This window comes from Rhipicephalus microplus, unplaced genomic scaffold, assembly GCF_043290135.1.
Source record: "Rhipicephalus microplus isolate Deutch F79 unplaced genomic scaffold, USDA_Rmic scaffold_48, whole genome shotgun sequence".
NCBI classification, from domain to species: Eukaryota; Metazoa; Arthropoda; class Arachnida; order Ixodida; family Ixodidae; genus Rhipicephalus; species Rhipicephalus microplus.
In genome coordinates, this window is record NW_027464621.1 from 2,080,091 (window position 1) to 2,106,074 (window position 25,984).

General features: G+C 43.4%; 1 protein-coding gene across 2 annotated transcripts in view; it reads left to right on the top strand.

Moving 5' to 3' along the window:
- The window catches only part of Mvd (mevalonate diphosphate decarboxylase), an 84,084-nt gene that overhangs the window by 19,579 nt on the left and 38,521 nt on the right, over positions 1 to 25,984 (top strand). For both annotated transcript variants that reach the window (XM_075884821.1, XM_037428703.2), the window contains exons 4-7: positions 4,339 to 4,385; positions 9,456 to 9,590; positions 19,612 to 19,666; positions 23,104 to 23,248. In XM_075884821.1, coding sequence (XP_075740936.1) covers positions 4,339 to 4,385; positions 9,456 to 9,590; positions 19,612 to 19,666; positions 23,104 to 23,248 — 382 coding nt within the window. The remainder of the gene's footprint in view (positions 1 to 4,338; positions 4,386 to 9,455; positions 9,591 to 19,611; positions 19,667 to 23,103; positions 23,249 to 25,984) is intronic.

Sequence of the window (25,984 nt, forward strand, 5' to 3'; positions counted from 1 at the left end):
GCATTAAAAACCTTCCATTGTTATAGACTGTTGTGCCAATAGAATCTCGACGATACAATTACGGTTGATGCGAATTTCGCTATGATATGAATTCTAAGGTTGTTTCGGATGGACTACATTATATAAAATACACCATGATTTGGTGTTATACGAATGGTTTCCCCAGCCACCGCAGATGACACGGATGTGCGATTGACCGCTGCATGCCAGCGGCGCAACGCAGCAAAAACACGCCACCAGGCAGACGCGAAAAAATCTGTCGGAGACCGATTGTCCCGCCACGCGATAGCATAGTATTGCCTTTTTGTTTCACGGTTTTGGCTTCACCGACTGCTCTATCACTCTATCTCTCAAACCACGGGATATCAACTACCAGCCGCAAATAAACATGGGGGCGGAGGCGTCGGCCGTGGTAGAGTGTATTAGAACAAGGGGAGTGCCCCGAACGGCCGCAGGCTGCAGCATCAATGCACTAAAAGTGAAGCCCAAACAGGGTAAATCCGCTTGTGGCGCTGTGATTGGTAGTCTGCAATGTGTCGTCGTTTTAAGCCGCGCGCAGCTCTACTGAAGTGGTCAAGGAGTAGAATGCTCGCTTCCCACTCGGAAGGCTCAGGTTCGAATCGCAGCTGTGAACAATGGATTTTCTTTTTAATTTTACTTGCACAGGTGTATTGGTTGGCTTTTTTTTTTTAATCTGGCTTCAGTTGCTACATATTGCTACAAAAAAATCTAGCGAAATATGACAATGTGCTTTCACCGCAGGCGAGTGAAAGCACACTGTCTCTCTTATTTGCTAAAATCTCGGAAGCCATGCTTTAAAGTTTTCGTTAAATCCCATGTGGTAACGCGAGTTGCTGTTTGCAGCCCGCACGCAGAAAATCCAAAATAGCGTGCGGCGATCGCGGCCCGCTACACCGGCAAAGTGCTGGGAGTAGCTTCCATGCATTTGAGTTTGCGGTCGGGGTGAAAGTCTCTAGAGTTTTCCCTAGAGGGAGCAAACGCTATTTTAAAGCTCATATGGAACCCGCTATGCTCGCAGCCCCTGCAAACGCCATTCTAAAGCTCCCTAATTATCGCCATGTCACGTGCCGCTGATGGCAACGTAATAGCACAGTCGTCAGAGCAACGTCACTGCATTGCCATGTACGTAGGGCCATTCATACGTGCACGTCATGCCCTCATTAGGTAGTTTTAGAATAGCGCACTGCGAGCCCTTGCGGTGCGGTCGCTGCCACTGCGTATGCGTCGTATGCGAGCCGCTGTTCGCGGCCCGCCTGCAGAAAATCTGAAACAGTGTGTGGTGATCGAGGCCCGCGAAGTGCTGGTGTCGAGGCTATGTGTAGTTTTCGTGCAGTTGAGTTTGCGGGGCAGCTAAAGTCTCTATATTGTTCCCTAGGAGGGGAAACGTTATTCTAATAGTCATATGGTGCCCGCAACGCCTGCACCACCTGTGAACGTTATTCTAAAGCTCCCTAATCTCTGGGCGCACACCCGCAAAAGAAAGGGGGAGCTGCGTTCATCTTGAAATATGACCCACTTCCGCAGGGCGTAGTGTTTCAAATTTCAGCAGACGTGATCATGAATGCCTCATCTGCGCATTGTGCTTGTCGGCTCAAAATTGTCAAACCTGGTGAGTGGCCCTTTAACATGTAGGTGTACATTTTCTGGTAGCAGGAATGTCACATGCTCTGCAATGTTAAAGGACCCCTGACACAAAATTTGGAAACTCGTGACGCTTGTGTTGTTTGATAGGCCTGCATGCAGGGCCACTTCTGACCGATTATTAGTGACGAGGGTTGCCTATCAGATATTTTAGTTTCGTATTAAAGTAAGAGTGCATGCTCATCTGAGTATTCAGGTACAGTGAGCATTTTTTTTTTGTGGTTTGATGTAGACCAGGGTCTCTTCGTCACGTTGCAGAGTTCAAGCAAGTATTGTTAGCGTGGTGGGAGAACATTTGCGTGGTGCGCACAGTACCCTGACTGGCAGCCGGTTTGTCTCCCCTCTAGATTTATTATTAGCCACTTTTAAGGTGGTTTTGACTGCTTATGCCAGGAATTTTCTTTTTTTCTGAGCAGGACAGGCTCATAACCCACATCGTTTCGTTCTTCACCGCCCGCAGGTCCCCATATTTCTCGAGCGCTGCGCTGCTGCAAGGCGCTAGTGTCTTATGGCATTTAGGCGGGTGTTCAGAACGGACACAAAATTGTTCTGAATTAATGGCACTAGCATTATTTATATTGCTACGTAGCTGAAATATCAGCGGTCAGAAGACGACTAAGATGGAGGACAGCACGCACAACTGACAGACCACGTAGCTATATGATGTGTTGGAGCTTTTACGGTTCAGTCTTGGCATTACCAGACGCAAAGCTACAAATTACTGTAAAAACGTCTCAGACAAAACTTTTGCTGTCAGGTGCCCTGTCCCTTTAATGTCTAATGGCACTGTGCACGCTGCCTGGCACACAAGAGTACTAGCTTCCGTTTCAATGCCTTATGATCACATCTGGTTGTATTAATGACAGTGAAAGGCATTTTTGTATATTAGAATTGTTCAGATGCCACATATTGACAGGAAGAGCCCTCAGCGTGCCTTATTGTTAAACCCAAAATGCTTTGTCAGTGCATAAAATTTGTCAGGTATGTCTGGATAGGTTTTGCATAAAGAAAAATGCAAGAAAAAAAGGTTGCTGGCATGTGTACTTTTGGTAAATAGATGTACAACTAAGGTATAGCAAAGCTTGGATCTATTAAAAATAGTGCACAACGGTTGTCTTTCAGTGCAAAATAAAAATGTCCAAGAGAGTTTACATATCTGCTCTAGTACAATGACATAGTGTCACTCACTCTAATAAGTTATTTCATGTCACACATGTTCAGTGGAGAATACGGGTCGAGATAACTTTATTTACAAAGTCTGTTCCTAATGCAATGAGACTCGGTCTGGTAAAAAGCATATAGATCCGATTAGTACATATGTTTTAATTCCTCGAAATAGTATCCTCTGGCTTCGATACGAATTTCAACATGATTCGCATGCTGCAAAGATTCCCGGAAAGTCTGCTTCTGGGACCTCTTTCAAGGAGACTGTGACAGCTGGCTGGATGACGAGATCAGCATAGAAATGATGTCCTTTCTAGGTTCTGTTGAGATTTTAGAACAGGAAAATGTCAGGTGCACTCGTATCAGCTGATACAGCCTCGATCTGAGTGTGGCAGGCTTCCTCCTGTTGGCGAATCTGAAGTGAAGCGAGTAAGGTCATTATTTTGATGGTGTTCCTGCGATACAAAAGGCTGGCACTGAGTCACTGAAGAAGGTAATGGCAGCGGATTTTCGGAAATTCTTATGGGATTCTTAAAGGGAAAAGAAGAGAAAAGTGAGCCGCGTAACTGTCTGCATCAGAGCGCGACACCATAACAGTAGCTCACAAGGGATGGGGGTAAGGAGCAATTAAAAGGTGTATATACAGAGAGGAAGCAGAGAGCGAAGCACAGGGACAAGGAGCAACGGAAGTAAGGAGGTGATAGGAAAGATGGACATCGTCGCAGAAGTCCAGGGACGGGGCACCAACCAGCGAGAGCTCATGTCGGCGGCAGGAGATGGCGTAAGGGGAGCCCAGTCGGCCAGAGCTGCGCTGTCGTCGGATATCGGAGGGGCACAACCGGTCGGCACGAATTCCAGAGAGCGAGTGTCCGGAAAATATCTGCAATGTGTAAAACATTTTGGAATATGTGTACTAATCCCCAAGGAAACTATTTTGAAAAATGTTCACCTCGGTAGATCAGTGGCTTGGGTGCTCAGCTTCCGACTCAAAAGGTCGCGGATTTAATCCCGAATGCGGCGGTTACATTTGGATGGAGGCGAAATGGCAGACACCTGTGTACCATGTGATGTCAATGCACATTACAGAACACCAGAAATTTCTTGCACTAACTACGGCGCCTCTCATAATCATATCTTGCTTTCCTGATTTAAAACCCCACATATTATAATCATTACTATTTTAAAGAATTTAAATTATATGTGCGTGTTGGATTGATAGATTCTGCCAGACCCAGTCTCGCAACTTTACAGACGGACCCTAGTTATGTAGTTCAGAAATTTTAAGCTTTGTTTTGTATTATATGGTTTTCAGAGAATTACATACTTGTACAAGATAGTGTTGCTTTTAATTATCACAATTCAGTGTAAGAAATGTATCATTGATTTTATGAGTTTTATGGCATATGCTGATTTTAGAAATTTCATGGGACACCTAGTCATAGGTAATGTTTGTCAGATTTGTGATTGATTGTATTGTGCAGTATAACAGTTATGTATTTTTTCTTGCTTTAGAGAGGAATCCGCACATTCACCAAGACTGCAGAACTGTCTTCATGAAAGTATGTGTACATTCCTTTGTTAATATATATATATATATATATAATATGCCCTTTAAACAACACAATTTTTTTTTTTGCTACTTCTCACGTTCACATACACCTGCACGATCGTTTTCAGCATGTTCGAAAATGATTAAAAATTGATTAGGCCCACTTGATGTGGATGGCTTCTTAACAAGTGGGCCTAATCAGTTCTTAACTTTCTCCAGTCATGCTGAAATATATATAGATATGAATCATTCCATATCAAGTGGGCCCAATCAATTTTCAACCATCTGCCATCATGCTGAAAAAAAATCGTGTAGGTATATGCGAATATGAGTAGTTATTGAGACGTTATACTTCACAAAAAAATTTTGTGTTGCCTAAAGGATGCTTGAAACTTGGGGCACCCAAGTGAAACTGTGTCGCAATAAATAATTTATATAATATTACTGGTTCGAGCTATTACTACGAGATGTTTTTTTTCTTAATGTCAAGGTGCTTCTTTCATAACTGTGGTAGTTTATTCATTTTTGTTTTACCTTTCTTTATTTTTCACCTTGGAGAAAAATTGCAATATGCTGTATGTGAAGCATTTGTTACAAAAAGCACAAATGTATTTGTGAGTAGTCTATATTTTCTGTTTTATAGGTTCTTATATTAAATGACTAAAACACTTCACAAAGGAATGAAAAACATTGTTACAATATTGTGACAAAGTTGGGATAAATAGCATGTATGTTATGGCTTGATTTTTGAAATTAATGGTTCAAATAAAAAATATAGCTTATATATTTTTGCATAGTATGCTAAAAAGCAAGACATGCAGGAAGTTTCAAAAGAGTAGTTTTTATTTTAAAGGAGAAAAAATGTTCCATCTGAATAACAACAAGGTAGTAAGAAGCTGGCCTTTGCCTCACCTTTAGTGCATAGCACGTCAGTGCGAGGCTTCTGTAGGTCTTTTTGGTAGCGAATAAGGCATGTCATACAACTGCTTGTCACTTTTTTTAGTAATACGGCTGTATAAGATGTCAAAAAGGGACAATAGGGCTTATTTTATGGAATGGTAGCTTCTCCCTTTGACCATCAAACGACAAGTCATGCGGAGTTATCAGTCGATGACCTTCACAACATTATTAGGGCGCCGTGTTTGTGTTCTGATAAAAAACACCAAGCCTGCGCGGAATGTGCAGCAGAGTCGCAGTGAAAGCTAGAAGAGCGGCCTTTCAGAGCCTTTTCTAAATACTATTTGGGATGTTACAACCACACTGCTGAGTACAGCAGTGTGGTTGTAACACTCGCACGGCCGCCGACACTGTTCCGTAGTGCGCCAAGGTCACGGGCTGCTAAAATTGTTCGGTAGCGCGTTTCTCAGCTTGCGGCTGCTTCTGCACAGAGCTGATCGACGAGCAGATAAGACGACGGTGAGTTAAGGCAGGATTTATGTGCAGAATAGAATAGAGGCTTTGCATATTCGGCACTGGGGCTGACAGGTAAGGGACCCGAAGAGCTGAGATGTCTTGGGACGCTCTAATGCTTTTGTCTTCTCTCTGACGCATAGGTCAGCTGCTTGGCATCGCGCCGCTTGGTTCGTAGGCTCCGGGTGATCGCTTACGTCAGCAACGTCCAATCAGACCCGCCACTGGGTTGCATCCATGAGCGAGTGGTATTGCCACGCCTTGCGTAAGACTCGCCAGACTGGATGGCGTCGATTGCCTTATCGGGCTGCTATCGGGCCTGTGGGTTGAGGGAGCTCGCTGTGTGTTGCGTAAAACCCACTGGCGCCGCCGGGCTAGATGACGTCGTTGAGGTGATGGCGTCAGGCGGGCTCGCTTGCTGGCTTTGACACTAGTTGCCTTTGCAGAAGCAATGACGTTCGGTCTGGACTCCAGGGCATAACAGTACCCACTGCGCCATAAATAATAATTTTTGTGTAGTAGGCCAGCATTTACTATGCTATCCTTCGTCATTCTTTGGAGAAGCGTCGTATTCGCTACACACTTGTTAGAAATTTTGTGCAATTTTTTATGCAGTGGCTGACGACGATAAATTATGCCTTAGGTGTGGGTATATGCCGCAGTTAATAGGTTATCAAGAACACATTTTCTAATAGGTGGGAGCATTGGGTGACCTACTCAATCTGCAATTCGCATTGTGTGACACCTGGCTGTTCTTTTGATGTTATAAAATGCTCATTGATTGGTATTCTGTCATTTATGCAGCACTATGGTAGCAGTTGATGCTCTGTAGATTCCTTCCAGGATGTTTATACTATATGCTTTGTCGACACCCTGATTCTGCAGTGTCTGCATGACTGCTCATATTTCTACCGAATCAAATGCCTTCTCGTTATTTATGAAGGCTATGTATAGTGGTTGGCTGTATTCTGATAATTTCTCTACTACCTGATTGATATTATGAATGTCGTCGATTGTTGATTAACCTGTTCGAAATCAGGCTTGTTCCTTTGGTTGATTGAATTCTAATGTTGTATTAATTCTGCTAGCAATTACCTTTGTAAATACTAGCTTCTATACGATGGAGAGCAAGCTGATCAGCCTGCAATTCTTCTTTCTCATGCATTGAGATGATGTTAGCATTCTTCCAAGATTCTGGTACTCTCCCCTTCAGCAGACACTTCGTAAATAGGGTGGCTAGTTTTTTTCTGTCCTCTGTCTTCCGGCAGGTCTGATATTACCCGATCCTCACCAGCAGCTTTGCCTCAAGGCTTTTCTGACTTCTTCTGTCATTACTGGTGTATATAATGTGCAATAAATGTGGGAACATCAGTCGGCGCAACCAGCAGCCACGGGGGCAAGTGTGGAACACTCTTTTTCTGCCTGTTTGGAGTTGCATAGTACATGATCTTATTGTGAGCTGGCAGCTGACCTATAATCCCTCTTATACTACCTGAAAGCACCAAGACGAGGGATTATTGGTCAACTGCCAGCTTATAATAAGATCGCGTACTAAGTGACACCAAACAAGCAGAAAAGAGTGTTCCACACTTGCTGCCACGGTTGCTTGCGGCGCTGACTGATGCTCCCACATGTAATGCACATATATGCCCCATAAGGTAGTTGGGGGGCGATAGCCACTGCGGTAGCTCAGTTGGTAAAGCATCCGGCGCGTTATTCGAAGGTCGCAGGTTCGGCCCCTGCCCATGGCAAGTTATTTTTTCGTCCACATTTATTTCTTCACATTTACATTACAGTTGAATCTAATACCATCTCCTACACTTTCTTTGGCATGATTGCCTGTTAGATCTCGTTAATAATGTGTCTAACAAAGAAAAATTAGCCCTTAAATGTACACTTCTTAATCAAGGAGGGTGTAAGACAAGCGGATACAATCTCCCCAATGCTATTTACCGTGTGCTTACAGGAGGTTTCAGAGGCCTAAAATGGGAAGAGTTAGGGATAAAAATTGATGGAGAGTACCTTAGTAACCTGCGCTTCACGTATGACATTGCATTGCTGAGTAACTGAGGGGACGAATTTCAACTCATGATTACGGAGTTAGACAAGGAGAGCAGAAAGGTAGGTCTTAAAATGAATCTGCAAAGAACAAAAGTAATGTAAAACAACCTTTGAAGAGAACAGCGCTTCGAGATAGGTAATAGAGCACTTGAAGTTGTAAAAGACTACATCTACTGAAGACAGATAATACCAGCAGGGCCGAACCACAAAATTGAAGTAACTAGAAGAATAAGAATAGGGTGGAGCACATCTGGGAAGCACTCTCAAGTCATGACTGGTAGATTGCCACTATCCCTCAAGAGAAAGGCATATAACACCTTCATCTTGCTGATACCTACGGAGCAGACACCTGGAGGCTTACAAAGAGGGTTCAGCTTAAATTGAGGATGATGAGATTAGGAAGTTTGCGGGTATAAAGTTGCAGCAGCAAGCACAGGACAGAGTTGACTGGTGGATCATGCGAGAGGCCTTTGTCCTGCAGCGGACATGGGCTGATGATGATGATATACCTCGTAAGGTGATTGGGGGCATAGCCGCCGTGGTAGCTCAGTTCGTAGAGCATCGGATGCGTTATTTTAAGGTCACAGCTTCATTCCCTGCCCAAGGCAAGTTACCTTTCGTCCACTTTTCTTTCTTGACATTTACACTACAACTACACCCAAACCTCATTACAACTGTAGTGGAGACTTGTATCTTACATGAAAATAAGGTTGTTATATTCGAAAATTTGTTATAAAGGTTTATTTTCAGTACTAATTCTGCTGCGAGACTATTTTTATTTACTTTGTTATAACCAATATTTCCTTATATCCGGATTCATTATATCGAGTTTTGAGTGTAATTCTAGTAACACCCCTATACTTTCCTTAGTATGATTTTTGTTAGATCCCATTAATTATTATGATAGTATTTTGTATCTGTATCTCAAATAGTTCTTGCCTGAGTATCATGTATATTATATTGTGATACAGTTTCAGAGTATCTTTGCCGATATATGATTTTTTTTTTTGCTTTTTATTAAACAAAAAATAAACTGAAATGCTCAATTGAATTCAGACTTTATTCCAATGCTCTAATTTATGTTTAAACACAACATTAATATTTTTTACATGGGTTACCAATTGCTACCTAATAATGTGTTTAACCAGAATATGAAAAAAATGTTTTAATCACACCGAGGGACTGCAAAAGCAATGTATTGGTATTGCCAGAATTGGAGACATTGTCATTTGTTAAAAGCTTGGCTTACAGCAATCAGTTCTTAATAAAAAAATTATAAATATGCATATATATTATATGATGCATGAATTACACAGTAAATTTTGTGAAAGAGCACATTAAAGTTTACAAAGTTTTACAAGTGAATTAATTTGAGTTCAGCATGTTTGAATAGGTCTCTTTGTGTGCTTGTGTTCAACACATTAGCCTACAGAAAAAAATTCTGGAGTATATTATTTATTAGCATTCTGTCATAAAGTACTATAAAGTGTGCTATTGTGACCACTTCACAGCACTTTGATGGATAGATAATCATTAAAAATGCCCGATATTTTGTAGTATTTTCCCCCTGGTAATTGAATTTTTCATTGTTAAAATATTTGTCTCTTAGTTCGCAAGAAAAGCCAGTACCAGCACGTACAAGACTTTCCTGACTGGGCAAATTGGAATGTTCACATGTGCTCTGTAAACAATTTTCCAACATCTGCAGGGCTGGCATCATCGGCTGCTGGTTATGCATGCTTAGGTGAGGCCATCTTTCAAAATAAATGTTTTGTGAGGAATGTTGTCTGGTTAAATAATCTGATGTCTTTTTTTTTTCATGACATTGCCTTTTTAATTTACCTTTCAACAAAATTTGTCTGCGCCTTATACATTGATATCTTAGGCTTGAACTTTAGAAAGTAAGCAAGCTCAGTATAAAAGTACTGCATTTTGCAAGATGTTTTATTAGTACTTATGTTGTCTATTTCAGAAAAACTTATTAGGCTATTGCCAGGAAAGTTTTTTTCTGGGTTTTGTTTTTTCTGATTCTATTTTTTCTATTTGAGTTTTGTTCCCAAGCACAAAAAAAAAAAAAAGAAGTGTCTATAACAGCCTGGGTTGGGTTTTGTTTACATGCAAAAATTGGATGTTAAAGAAATCATAAAAGCATAGAAGTTATGGTGCTGTTATTTGCACTTTTTTTAACTTCGGGTAGGTGTCAAAACACATTTTTTGCATATCCTTAACTAGAACAGACCAGTACCCTTTCAATTTGTAGTAATGAGCTTTCTCGTAAGTGAATTATAAATTTGATAAGCAGGGTCAATGTCTTGTGCACTGATGCTCACATTGCATAACTTTAGTTGTTGCAGTTGCCAAGTTTTCCTTAAACTGAAGACCGATAAAAATATTTGCTTCATTCCAGAATGAAATGATAGATCATGTTTCTGTTACGTATTCAGTATGGTAAAAAAATGTGTTCTTTTTTAGTGTTCGATTTTTGGTTTTCGTTCCATTCTGGCGCACTAGCTCGTGCTCGGCAGGAGTTGCTTAGAATGCTGCATTGGGCTAATATGTTGCACCTGTGTATAGTTAAAACACTGTCCGAGAAGTTGAGGCGCCACACTATATTATATTAATATTATATTATCACACTATATTATCTTCATAAATATGTGTTGCTTGAGCATAAGTGCTGTTGTGTTTAAAAAAAGACTGGTCACTTTATTTCTATTCATGAAGTTTACTTATGAAAACCTATTGATAAAAAAAAAAAAAACTCATTACTGCTGCATTAGCCTTGACAGTAGAAATAAGTTTTATGCTTAAAAGTTCGGCAAGCCATGTTGCTTAGGAGCCCCACCGGGGTGGTCTTGTGGGTTAGGTATTCGGCTGCTGACCTTCAGGTCGCGGAATCGAATTCCGGCTGCATCTTTGATGGAGGCGAAAATGCTGTAGGCTCGTGTGCTCAGATTTAGGTACTCGTTCAAGAACCCCAGGTAGTCGATATTTCCGAAGCCCTCCACTACGGTAGCTGTCATAATGATATGGTAATTTTGGGACGTGAAACCCCACATAACAATAAATCAATCATGCTGCTTGCTAGAATGTTTTTGAAGAATGTAGTTGATGCTCACCACATGTCACTTTATTTGGCTTGTAAAGGCGACATTGCTACAGAATAGCGCTTATCAGCGTGCCACATGAGAAATGTTTGGCCACTGATTTTGGCAGTTGCTTCACTCATCAAGAGCTCACACAGCAGTTTTTCATTGTGACATTTATGCAATGCTATATTACTTTCAGGAAAGTCACTACTTATAGCTTAACCAGTAATAGTTCAGTTATGTTTACTTGATTCATCAAGTGGGAATTGCAGTGATGGATTCAGCTTTCTTTATACCTATCACAATGCCTCTCTTTTCTTATGTTTTGATGCCATAAACGTCAGCACTTAGTGTTACAAAACTCTACCAAGTTGATTCCGACAACTTCAGCTGAGTTCATGTCACACTTCTGAAACATTGTATAGATAGTTATTAATGATGCATGAATGTTCTATGGTTGCATGCTTTCTTTTTTGCGCTAAAAAAATTAAAGGAGCACAAACAAAAGATATTGCATAATGTTTTTTTTGTTACGATAGGTTGATGATGATTACAATTGGTAGCCAATGACCCACTTATCACGGCTGGAAAGTGTGTTTGCTTGAACCCACTGTAGATTTGTAATTTGTAGATGTAATTTGTAGATGTACTTTTGTAGATGTAATTTGTAGATGTAATTTGTACTGTAATTTGTAGATGGTTTTGTAGTGGCCATTCGCAGTTTTCGTTTCAGAGGGACAAGTGAGGCGGGACCCAGTGTGGTCTTCCTGTAAACATAGCTGGCTACGTGAGCACACAGAACCGTGTGTATAGTATAGGAGCACCGCATCAACTCTTTTCAGTGTAGGCTTTCTTGGCGCTGCTATAATCTCCTCTGAGACAGTGTGAATATTGTTTCGAGAAGGAGACTGACTCAGAGGGGTAGTCACCGATGTATTTACAGCCGGTTAGGCGAGCAGCGCCAGCCACACAGATTAGCTTACGCCAGTCTATCTGCTTTATTTTCTTCAACTCCATGCACTGGCACGTAGCATGACTCCCGGCGGCGGAGGCACCGTCTCGGTGCTTTAAAGGTCGTTATCTGACGCATTCTTGTAGGGCTTGATCCGCGAGACGTGTACAAAATCACTGGGCCGCATAATAGATGATGATGGCCAGATGGGGCTGATCTCGTAGGTGACAGGTGTTACTTGACGCAATATACGGTAGGGTCCCGTGTAATGAGACAGAAGTTTTTTGATAGGCCCAGCCAATGATGAGGGGACCAGAGTAAAATGAGGGTACCGGGAGCGAAATGTACGTCTCTGTTCCGCATCGTACCGACGGCATTGGTTGGTTTGCGACGCCATCAGCCGAGCGCGAGCGAGCTGACGGGCATGATCGGCTCACGCAATCGCGTCGCGGGCATACTCGCTGGTGGACGAGGTGTGAGCTGAGGTGACTGTGCCCAGTGGTAAAGTCTGCTCTCTTCCGTACAATAAGTAGAACAGTGAAAAGCCCGCTGTGTCGTGACGGGATGAATTATACGCAAAAGTTGCGTAGGGTAAGGCAAGGTCCCAGTCTCAGTGGTCGGGAGACACGTACATAGCGAGCATATTTGTTAAAGTGCAGTTAAATCGTTCCGTGAGGCCGTTTGTTTGAGGGTGGTAAGCGGTTGTCAGTGTGTGTTGCATGGAACAAGAATGCAGAATGTCGGCGATTACTTGGGATAGAAATGTACGGCTACGGTCTGTGAGAAGCTGTCTCGGAGCACCGTGAATCAATATAACGTCCCGTAACAAGAAGTCAGCGACGTCAGATGCACGGCTGGTCGGTAGAGCTCCCGTAATAGCGTAGCGTGTAGCGTAGTCTGTAATAACGGCTATCCATTTGTTTACCAATGTTGATGTGGGAAAAGGACCAAGCAGGTCTAACCCAACACGGTAAAATGGTTCCGCGGGTATGTCAATTGGTTGAAGATGGCCAGCGGGTAGCAGCGACGGTGTTTTACGACGTTGGCATAGGTTGCACGTGGTGACGTATCGGCGTACCAAACGAGCAAGGCCTGGCCAGAAAAAACGGCGCCGGACGCGCTCGTACGTGCGGGATACGCCAAGGTGTCCAGCCGTGGGAGCGTCGTGAAGTTTGGTGAGAATACAGCGGCGCAAATGCTTAGGCACAACAATGAGAAGGTCGGGCCCGTCTGGTCGGAAATTGCGACGGTATAGTACACCCTTTTGAATTAATGACAAAGTAGCGGACGGAAGCATCATTTGTGGAGGATTCCATACGGCTGATGATGTCAAGCAGCTCTGGATCACGCTTCTGTTCTTCCCCAATATTAAGGAAGTCGGACGCCGACAAGATGGAGTTCTCTGTGGGCTCGTCAGTGTCCTCAGGATCGTCGACAGGGTACCGGGAGAGGCAATGGGCGTCATGGTGTAGGTGGCCAGATTTGTAGACCACCGAGTAGGAAAACTCTTGCAGGCGCAAAGCCCAGCGACCAAGGCGGCCTGATGGATCTTTCAGAGAGTTGAGGCAGCAGAGTGCGGGGTGGTCGGTAACTACCGAAAGTGGGCGTCCGTATAGATGAAGTCGAAATTTCGCCACCACCCATACAAGAGCCAAGCACTCACGCTCTGTTATCGAATAGTTACGTTCAGGGGCGGATAGGAGGCGGCTGGCATATGCAATAACGCAGTCATGGCCATGTTGTTTCTGGGCCAGCACTGCACCAATGCCATGCCCATTTGCATCTGTACGAATTTCCGTAGGGGCAGCAGGGTTGAAGTGTGCCAGAATCGGAGGGGTAGTGAGAAGAGGGACGAGAGTCGAGAACGCAGAAGCCTCTTTGGAGCCCCATGAAAACGGGACTTCTTTCTTGAGGAGCTGCGTAAGCGGCCTCGCTATGTACGCAAAATTTTTCACGAAGCGTTGGAAGTAGGAGCATAGTCCGATAAAGCTGCGTACATCCTTCGCAGATCGGGGTACAGGAAAGTTTTTGATAGCGCTGATTTTTGTCGGGTCTGGTGGTACACCGTTGGCGTCTACTAAATGGCCAAGCACTGTGATTTGATGGCGTCCAAAGTGACATTTGGATGAGTTGAGCTGCAGGCCAGCGCGACGGAAGATTCCCAGGATGGCTGAGAGGCGCTCTATATGAATTTCAAATGTTGGTGAAAAGACGATGACGTCGTCCAAGTAGCACAAACAGGTGGACCATTTGAATCCTCTGAGCAGGGAGTCCATCATTCGTTCAAAGGTGGCTGGAGCGTTACAAAGGCCGAAGGGCATGACCTTGAACTGATATAGGCCATCGGGGGTGATGAATGCCGTCTTTCACGGTCCATTTCATCTACCTTTATCTGCCAGTAGCCGGAACGAAGGTCTATGGAGGAAAAATAGTGGGACCCATAGAGGCAATCAAGCGCATCATCTATTCGTGGCAGAGGGTAGACGTCTTTTTTGGTAATTTTGTTTAGGTGTCGATAATCCACGCAGAAACGCCATGCACCGTCTTTCTTGCGGACTAGCACTACAGGTGAAGCCCAAGGACTGCAGGATGGCTCAATGATGTCCTTGGCGAGCATTTTGTCGACCTCACTTTGAATAATGTGACGCTCGGCCGCCGACACCCGATATGGACGCCTATGAATAGGATGCTCATTACCAGTGTTTATGCGGTGTCTCATGCCGGTAGCTTTCCCCAACGGACGGCCGCAGATGTCAAAAACGTCGATGTAGGACAGCAGAACCCGGTGGAGCTCATCAGTCTGCTGCGGCGTTAAGTTGGAAGCGATCATCGAAGTAATAGCGCTGTCGGAGCAAGTAGCAGATTGATGTTGAGCGTGGGGGTCAGAAGGAACGGCCATCGCGAAAACACCTCCCGTTGTGCAGAGGCGACTCGGCCGTTGTGCAAGAGGTTCTGTTGCGGGCAAGTGTAGACGGAGCGTGCTGGTCGAACAGTCTATGAGGGCAGAATGCGCGGACAGGAAGTCGAGGCCTAAGATTACGTCGTGGGGGCATTTATCAAGGACGGTGAAGAGAACAACTGTGTGTCTATCTGCAATGCTCACACGAGCGGAGCACATTCCAACGATAGATGCTATTCCACCATCCACAACACTGACGAACTGAGTGGTCGCAGGGGTGAGGACTTTCTTGAGCTTATGGCGAAAATCACTCGTCATCACCAAAAGTTGGGCGCCGGTGTCGACAAGAGCAGTGACATGTACGCCGTCAACTTGTACGTCTATGAGGTTCTGTTTTGTCGGTATTGTCAAAAGAGGATTTTCGGTCAGTCCGAGCGATGCAGCGCCACCTCCAGGGGCTGCAACGCTTAGTTTTCCGTCCGAGAACCTCGTGGGAAGGCAGGGGAAGATGGTCGGCGGGGCTGTGGAGAACGAGACTGGCGACGTTGGGGGGATGGAGAGCGGGAGTAGCGGTGTTCAGAAGCAGGTTCCTGGGCAAAATGGTCGCAGCTGGTCTCATGGCGATAGGCAGGACGTGCATAGAAGGGACGAGATGACAGTTTTGCAGGAGGACCCCAGTGACTTCTGCAATGGCGAGAAATGTGGCCGATTCTGTGACACGAGAAGCAGATCGGCTTGTCATCGTGTGTTCGCCATGCGGACGGATTACGGAACGTTGAGGGAGCGCCGGTCGGGAAGGGACGTGCAGGCGTGTATCGGGGCTGGTAGTCGGTGCGGGGAGGCGGTGAGATAGAGTGAATTCCCTAGCTGGCGATTTCCTGCCGGACGACTGCTTGAATGAGAGGCAACGTAATTGGCGGAAAGGGGTCAGGGGACGTTGGTCCGACCTTAGCTGGAGCAGCCGCTTCAAGCTCCCGCCTGACGATTCGCGTCAAGTTGTCGCAGGTGTCTGGTGGATGATATGTGTCGAGACACGATGACGTCGCAGTGGTGTTCGGGAGGCGCTGGAACTGATGGGAGATGCGTCTGCTTTTAGCTCGTTGAAACCGGCGGCATTCTTGAATGATCGCATCAACAGATGACACATTGTTGAATACCAACGAGTTGAACACATCGTCGGCGATACCCTTTAAGATATGCGCAACTTTTTCGGGTTCGGACATATTTTCGTCAGCTTGGCGGCATAGTGAAAGGACAGCCTGAATGTAACCGATGTAGGGCTCCGTGGAAGATTGTGCGCGAGTCGACAACTCATTTTTCGCAGCTTCAGGACGACCAGAGATGTTGCTAAAAAGCTTGTGGATCTTTGCCTTGAAGCTGTCCCAGCTTGTTATGTCATGCTCGTGGTTGTCAAACCAAACACGAGGGGTTCCGTCGAGATAAAAGATGATGTTTGCGAGCATAAGAGTGGGATCCTACCTTAAGTGGCGCTGACGCGTTCGTAGAGGCGTAGCCACTGATCGACGTCGGAACCCTCGCTGCCCGAGAACACACCGGGGTCTTTGAGCGCGGGAAGCGTCACGAAAGTAGTTGCGGGCGCTGGGTTGACAGGTCGGGCAGAAGGGCGGGCTACCGGAGAGGATGTAGCAGAGTCTTGAGTGGTCATGTTGTAAGCCGCGAGGGAGCGTCCGCTTCGGAGTTCCGTGGGGAGGATGGGGATCGCACAACTCCACCAAATATGTTACGAGAAGGAGACTGACTCAGAGGGGTAGTCTCCGATGTATTTACAGCCGGTTAGGCGAGCAGCGCCAGCCATACAGATTAGCTTGCGCCAGTCTAGCTGCTTTATTTTCTTCAACTCCATGCAGTGGCACGTAGCAATATGCACAACCCTCAAAAAATGCACTGGCAAGGAAAGGACATCAGCCTTTGCACTCCTATGCACATCTGCTCTCTCTTTCTGTTGAAAAAGTCTGCTAGGAAAGAGAGCTTGTAAGGACTGTGGCAGCCAACACACTCATGGCAAAGGTGGCGGCTGTTTTGTTGTTTACTCGAAAACCAGAGGTGCGTTTCACGTGCAGTGGCGTGACATGCACTATAACATTGATTTTAATCATGTTCAAGGCTACATTATCCATTATTTGCTGATAATACTCCATTAAACACGTCCCATGTTACTTCCATGCTGTTCTCTTGGGCATAGGTACTCTGTTCAGGGTAACGTTTGCGAAACACAGTCCTTCTGTCATCTATTTGTTTTTTATTAAACTGGGAGCAAGAAATTTTGAAAAAATAATGGATGGGCATCTCCAATTGTGTCTGTATTTGAACTTAAATAGCCATTTGGCACACTAGTACTAAAATAGAGTTGGAACTCGATTAAACGAAGTGATGGCCATGCTCAAATTATTTTGTTAAATTTAGCATTTGGTAAAATTGAGAAAGTGATATTTTGGGCCTTCAGAACATGATATTGTAACTTAGCAATATCCAGAAGCTACCTCTGCATTGTTTTTGCTGGCAACCCACCCCCACACGTCTGGAGAGTCCGCAAGGGCAGCCAGAGGGTGGCCATAAGGGCACCATGTTTTGGTGATGCAGGCCAAGTAGACCATCACGTGAATCTGTGGTGGGCTACTAATATGTGATGAAGCAGATAATGGATGCAGGGACTGTGTGAGTTGGCTGAGCAAGAATGTTTCAACGAGATGATCAGCGCTATTTGTTGCATAAGTCATGACATTAACAAAACAATCACTGCCGCCTGTAGAAACACCTGGTGCGTTTGAGCGCTACAGGCTGCCTAGTACGTTGTTTTTTTTTTATTTTTATTTTATTTACAAATACTGCTGTCTCACAGTTCGAGACATTGCAGGAGTGAGTCCATAACAGTGAATACACACTAAACTAACAAAACACATGGTTTGGTAGTTCATTCAAAAAACTAATGGTAGGCAACTTTCGGAGAGAAACATCCAGATTATTCCACAATTCCACTGTGAAAGGCAAAAATGAAAACTTAAAACAATCTAGAAATGGCATGAAGGGTGTGATGTTTATGGGGTTTGACCTGCGAGTGTTCGCAACGGAGTTGGAAAAGGAAATGGGCATGTCAATGGTGATTATCTTGTTCACAATTTTATGTAAAGTGCCGATACGCTCACAAGTACGTCTGTGTTCAGGTGATTTGAGTGATAGACGTACAGCGTGTGACGAAGGCGAAAAATTCTGATCATAACGGTGATATATGAATCTTATTGCTTTTTTTTGAACACCTTCCAAGTGTGCTATGTCGCATGCGCAGTGAGGTGACCAGACAACGGAGGCGTATTCAAGAACAGGCCGTATCAGGGATTTGTATGCTGTTAGTTTGCATTCGTGAGTTGCATCTTTTAACGTTCGCTTTAAGAAGCCCAATTTTCGGAGCGCTTTCGAGCAGATTAGGTTTATATGTTTATGCCATTTTAAGTTCGGTGAGAAGGTTACGCCAAGATACTTGTATTCGTTGACATGCTTCATGTTCTGGCCATAGGAAAAACGTAGGGGTTCCTTCTTGTTTGTGAATGTCATGCTTACCGTTTTGTTAAGGTTTAGTGCCATTTGCCACGTTGAGCTCCAGGTACGGAAAGAAGAAAAAACATTATTTAACTGTATTTGGTCACGGGAGGTACTAATACAAGAATAGAGGACACAGTCGTCGGCGTATAGACGGAGTTTGACCTTTGTATTTTTCGTTATTTCGACAACATCGTTGAGATAAATTAAGAAAAGAAGAGGCCCAAGGACCGAGCCCTGCGGCACACCTGATGTGACAGGGAGGGATGACGAATGCGTTCTGAACGTGTGCGGCATGCAGCTTGGTCGAACTAAAGTTATGGTAGTTTTGGGACAATAAACCCTAACAATTATTATAAACTAAAGCTATGGCCATGAAAAATCTTTGGAGCACGAGGTGTCACTGAAGCCAACATTGTGACAAGTGCATTTGTCTCCTCTAAGGTTGTAACAGTTGCAGCCTTGAGGAAGACAAGTCAGCTTGTGGAAACGGTGGCTCCGGTGACACTCTTCCTAGAATTTTTCATTGCTTCATAATTCCATCTTCCCCTGAACTTCGCCATACACAAAGCTGTGGTGGTAACTAGGGCACCTAGAGGTTTTAACGTGATGGAGTTGGAGAGTATGCTTGAAAAGATACCTGTCTGTGTCAAAACGGCTATTTTCCTTCATTATTTCTAAAAAGACTATGTACACCTGGTTTGATGGCCAAATTAGCTATTCAATTTAGGTTGATGACAACACTGATCAGTAAAGGTGTTTGCCAGGGAACAGAAATTTCTTCATTTGATTGGGAACTTTATAAAATATATTGTCTTTCGATGGAGTTCCAAATGTCTTGTAAAAGAAACTGAAACTACTCGCTAACTGTATTTGAATTGACCATCCCAGTTTTATTTGTCGAGCGTAGCTGTTCTTGTGCTACTAATATGCTGCATGGCATGAAAAATATTAGGTTACTGTTGATGAAAGGTCTATTTTAACAAAAAGTTTGACGATATAAGGGAAGTGTGGTCATCTCTTAATTTTATTTTGACTGTGGCTTATTCCAGAAGTGCAAGTGCACATTCAAATCCTTCCCAAGGTTGCATGATTTCTAATTAAATAGTGAGGAAACAGAGAGGAAAGTATGGTGTTCCTCGTTATAGTGTCAATACGCAGAATAATAGAAGGAGCTTGGGTGCACTTCGGTGTTGTTCCTGAAATATGTAACGTCTTAATAGTAGTCAATGAACACATGAATGTATAACATCAATTTTTTCTATTTCAGTGCAGTCGTTAGGAACGCTCTTTCATATTGAAGGGGACCTCTCTGGGATTGCACGGTATGAAAACACACTGCTATGGTTTTCTGATTTGTAAATGAAGATCTATCGTTTTAAAATTAAACATATTACTCTGATCATTTAGAACATAACTATGGTTAATGAGAATTTTTTTTTATTTGCATTTTTGCATGCTCTATGTGCATGCTCATTTACTGTTGGATTACATAAATTCCAAATTAAAATGAAAAACTGCGGTACAGATCAGTAGTTATTTTTCATATCGCATCAACAGAAATTTTAATGACTGAACAAATCATGTTAAATCAAGCACAGTCTCAAGCTCAGCTGTGAAGTCAGAGAAATTGATTATATAACTGCCCCATTTCAGGACATGAAAATCCTGTTGATGTAAGTAGGCAGCATTTGCTGGGATCACCTATTATGATAGCATAGTGGTTATGGCATTATGGGGCCAATGTTTATGCCATGTTCTTGGTTCCGTCTGTGGCAGCCTATGATCCATTGGTGGATTTCCTTCTGTTGTCTTTCGCCAGAGTGGAGTGCTCTGGCGCAGAGTTCGTTGGCCACTCCAAATTCGCCAATCAATGACACCAGTAGACAGCAGCCTGACAGGCCGACCAATGCTGAACCGTTTGCTCTGTGCTCCGAATAATGCTCTTCATGGCCGCACCCCACAGTTTTCTCATTAATGATAACGAAAAAACAAACAATATTGTTACGAGACTCGGAGGGGTAGTCAGAGATGTATTTTCAGACGGTTAAGCGAGCAGCGCCAGCCACAGAGATTAGCTCGCGCCTGTCTTCGTCTCCATGCACTGGCACGTAGCAATATAAACATGCACTGTGAAGGATACATGATCATACTAATAGTTAGTTGGATCACATATCTAAATAATGGCTGTCGGCTTCGCGCCTACAGTCTTTTCTTGCTGTCTTGGCGAACTCGCTGGTTCACAATACGTGATGCCGCTCGCTTACCCTTCGGATATTCTCATTTTGTTGATAGACTATAGATCATAAAACGGCATTTTAGATACTGATGCTTGGTTTGGTGCACTCCCATGTCTACCAAAAGCGTCCTTGCATTTCTCTAAACACTTGTTTGACTATGCCCAAAACATTTACATTAAAGCTAATGTAGCACAGTCCATTTTTTATAATGCCGTTATGTACCGAAATTCTTTAAGTCAAGCACGATGAAGTTGAGCACGATGTAAGTGTTGAACTTCGCTGCTTTGACTATTTACATTTAGAAGCGAGCTGATTAGCTTTTGGAGCCTTGATTACACGATCATAGATGGCGCAGCTAGTCTAAAATTTTGCAGGGCATCGTTTTACTAACTTTGTCTTTGGAATAGTGTTGGGCTATCATTTAGCGAGCAAAACACACCATACGTTTTATGCTATACTAAAGCTGTCCAATATAATTCATGTCGTCTCCAGTGCTTTTCCAAACTCTGGTGGGGACTTTCCGCTGTTGTGTTTGTAATGGCTGAATATTAAAGGCACTGTATCAGGATTCAACATTTTTTTCAGTTTCAATCGTATTTGGGCGGAAAGACACTGTTCGTGTTTATATTTGTCTTCTTTGAAGTGTGCCTCGTAAAGCAGTACGCTTTTCGACACCTCCCATTCCTTTCGCCGCACTCCAATAACCTGCAGCTTTTGGAGCTTCACGTTTTTTGGAAGAGTGAACGTTGGTTCCAGCAGCCTATGGCCCCACATTTTGTACTACAAAAGAGTTAACTCCTCTCAATTATCAGCCCGTAGAGGGGTGTCGTGCAGAAAAGGAACAGATGCGGCTGCAGGGAGTTCTGCTCGCAAGCGGTGGTGAGCTGCAATTGACATCATTTCAGTTTGTGTCCGATTTACCTGGGCACACACCACTAGGGCTCCACGTCGTCTGCTATCTCACAACTAGAGCACTGATTATAAATGAAATACACAATTGGAACTTTTTTTACTGACATTATCATTGCTTACCAAACATATACTACGCATTCCGAGCAAATTCTGCCCAAGTCTACTTTCGTTGCAGCTGGACTTTAAGCACCCCAAGTGGTTCAAATGTATCTTCAAATGTAGACGGTGGTTGTATCTTGGAGAGACATAAGGCTGCACTGAAGAAATTCACTTTTAAAAATCATTGATGTACCACCTTCATTTTCTTCATATTACACACTGGCAGCCGCAGTGGATTGTGGCTGCTGGTGTAACCCTTACATTTGATGTTAAAGAATCCCAAGCAGTCGTAACTAATCTGAAAACCTCCATTATGGCATACCTCATAATCATATTGTATGCATTTGGTGAGGAAAACCCGAAAACATTATTTTTGAATTTTCAACTGATTTTTTTTCTCTCCTTACTTCGAACACTGCACACCTGGGTTACTTTGTCATCAGGCGCCTATAAGTGTGGTCTTAGACCACATATTTCAACCAAATATGATAGTTTTCTTATATCAGGGGTTTCAAACATGCTGCATGTGGCTTCACAAGGAATAAAATGTTTGTGATTTTGCTGAAAGATACTAACATTAGTAATTGCCTATTGTGATTTATGATTTTTTCAGGTTAGCTACAGGGACGAGACTGCTCTCAAGCATATTTTTCTTTAAGTACCCCGCATGGTCAGCATTCTCTGTAACATGATCAAAGGAGAAAAAAAAACCTATTTGAGTCACTCTGAAGATCAGTATCGATATGTCTCTTGAATCCTGATGCCAAATCAAATCCTCTCAGAAATGATCCATGGGAAATGCATCCATTCAAATGGCAGCATTAGGGGACATACTGTAGAGGCTCCTCCCACGTTTTTAATTCAATCACGTCCTCGCCTTTGTGGGTCTAAATGTCTGGCCTGCTAAATCAGGTGGTTTTGAGACTCCTATCTTGAATGGTGTTGTGCAAATGGGTCAACTTTTGCCCAATTTTGCATGCCCAGCCATTGGTTTCATTCGATTTGGTTGATATATAGGGTTTAACTTCCCAAAACCACTATATAATTATGATGAGAGATGCCCTAGTGGGGGACTTCGGTAATTTGGACCACCTGGGGTTCTTTAACGTGCACCCAAGTCTGACCACACTGGCCCATAGCATTTTCACCTGCTTCAAAAATGCAGCCGCCGCGGCCGGGATTCGATCCCACGCATTGGTTTCATGTACACTAGCTCTTGCCAGTATGGGCATTAATTGATGATGTGAATTCTAGATGTGTGAATTATTCTTGTTGCTATGCTCTCCTATTGCTCTCTGGCGTTTTTTTTTTTTTTTTATATATAGATACCTTGTGGAAACTACACTGTTCTGCTGCAAAGTGAAGGCTTTGACAGAAATGAGGCTTTGCTTGTGTCTGAACAGTGTAAAGAGTATAGTGAAATATTGCTGTGCTCTCCTGGTTTCGCAAACTGTGGAACATGCACTTGTGGAAGCAGCACAGCTCACTGCTCCCTTTCACGTACTTCGCAGGCGAGGTTCAGGTAGTGCCTGCCGAAGCATGTGTGGTGGCTTTGTGGCTTGGGTAAAAGGGACCCACCCTGATGGCTCAGATTCTGTGGCAAGGCAAATTGCTTCTAGTGACCATTGGCCACAAATGCGGGTCATTATTCTTGTGGTAAGCTTTTTTAAAGGAAATACTTTTCTTTCTCGCTGTTTTTAATTTGATACCGGACGAGCAGCAACTCAACAATTTTGTTTGCTTGATGCCTGACACGTAACAAAACAATTTTGTTTGCTTTTAAGTTTTATTATAGCTGTGGATTCCATAACTGTATAATGGGCCTAATTTGTTTGCATATAATAAATAATTATATCTCTTGTGCATTTGCTTCAGATAGCATGGCAAGCTTTCTGAAATTGTTGGGTTGATCAAGACTACTTGATACGTCAATGATATGTGATGTGTTCGTCACAAAATATTGTAGTTACAAAACATTGATGCAAGTGCCAATCAAGTTGGTGCTGTTCCTGTACTATCACAGCTGTTTTGGGAAAACTTGGATCACTTTACCGTAGAACTTCTTATAAAAGTTACAAAAAGGTACCCGACACTCTAGTGTATGGTAGCTTAACTCTTTCATTACCATGCGAAAATGGATACTTTTCATATGTCTCGGATAGTTTTCGTCAGTTTGAAAAGTACTCGAGCACCCATTGCAGCACACAAAATTTCGCACAATGAAATGCTCTTTCTAAAAAGTATATGTTGTAGAGCAAAAAAAAAATTTTGGAATGAATAAAAATATGAAAAGTACGTAATTTTTGGTTGCCAGGTGGTAAACAGTGAAATAAAAAAACACTAGATATGCAAAAATATTCAAAGCAAAGAAAATTTAGAATATGCATTTTGAAGATAAATGACCCAGGAACAGTATAAACAATAAAAAATCTTGTACAAAATATTTCTGTTCACATAGACAAAGAGAATAAGAACTGAGGTGCTGCTTCATTGTTATGCCATGCGGTGAAGCATTGCTTGTTTTTTCGTGAGACACAAGTGAAGTCGTACACTTTTCTCATTAATCTTCTGCTTTTTGTTCCTAATAGATGGATGCCCGGGATATGAATAATCCCTCTATAAATTCAATGAACTTCCCTATTTTATCTAGCACCGCCTCTTTCCATCAGCCACCTCAATCCGCATAGGTTGGCGCTACAATATATGCATCCAAGCATGTTTTTTTAATTTTTGCACCTAGTATTAAAAAAAAGAACAATATCGCACTCAGTCCTAAAATGTTGCGCACTACTCCGTTGTTAGGGTCCAGATTCGGTGGCCTTCTTGTCATGAGAAGCAGCTTTGCAGCTGGTGCCTGCACACTGCGCCGCAGTGATGTGTGGACCTCGCACGTAACCAGAATAGCTTTAATATTGTGCACAAAGGTTAGCAGCTATGCACTAGTGGCAGAAGAGACAACTTGAGGCAACAATCAAAACAAGCCTATGAACAGCTGCGGATGTCTCAGGTTGATGCTAAACATCATCGCCATAAAGCGGTGGTGCTGTCATTCTCAGACTCTAAGCTCGTCCTCACTAATTCAGGTGTTATCGCAAGACAGTTTCGAGCTGCGCGTGTTTCTTGCAGCGCAGGTCCCGCCCATGTATGCGTGACCACGACGCCGTAGGAGTGACTAGCGACACTAGATACAGCCCTGTGCCTGATATAACAAAACAAGTGAAAGCAAAGCTGGTGAAAACTGGCTGAGAAGGCCACCTCCACAATTTATGCAATCGACGGACCATTAGAATAGACCTTTCTCAAGCAATCTCACAACACCCCACGGGCGCGCGCAGCATTGTGAGAAAAGCTGGTACGCTGAGAGAAGCGGCTCTTTCTCAGCTCGCTGGCGACAAAACGAAAAGCAAATGCCGCCGCTTGTTGAATGGGGTCTGAACGCACCTGCATGTATATCTACGCATGAAATGTGAAATGAGTAACGCAGTCAGAGTAGGTATCACTGGATGGGTGCACATCGAACGTAGAAGATGAGTGGCATGCGAGGTGTTGTGTACCGATACATGTCAAAACATGCTATCATAACAAATGTGAGCGGGAACACTGAATTTATAGTTATTCAAGGATTAACTGCTCATAAAGCGCTATGGTTTTTACCGTAATACCATCGTGGTTTGATGGGGCTGTAAACACGTGACTGCATAAAAGTGTTACAGCTATAGAATTTTAAAAATTTTGATGGACAAGTCACGTGCTGAAAAACAGAAAGTAAACACATTCTAAACGTGTTTAAATATGAAGGGATGGAACTAGAATTAATGTGCGAGATACCTTGCTCTGATAGTCTGAGATTTCCTATAAGATGCTTAAGTGACTCTGCGGAGCATGTTTGCTGGCAGTACATTCCGCATTGAGTGAGACCACTATTGAATTTCACGTCGGCGCATTCAAATATTGTTCAGTGAGGAATAATGATGTCGTACTTGTGCTCGGCAAAGAAAAAAAAAACCTAAAAAACATGGGCACATTACATGAGCAATAATTTTCAGCTGCAAGAAGGCACGATGTCTTACTTATATCATATTGCATCTGTTTGTGAACAGCTCATTCGCATTAATTCAGACGACCTTCCCCCGCAAAGAAACCAGGAATATTGCAGTTATTCTATGCATACTTTCTGCACTGTCTGAAAGGAAATTGGGAAGCGATGCGAGGTGAGGGTTGTATTTTTCGTATCATAAGCTTAGTAACATTTCTTCCGCGGAGCGCAAAAGGTCTCACGGGTCTGCAGTGGAGAGAGAAAAGTACTATGCGAGGTATGCCAATTGTTCTTCCCATTGTTGTGCAAGAGTTGCTAACCGAATTTCTCTTGTTTTCACATGTATACATCGGTCA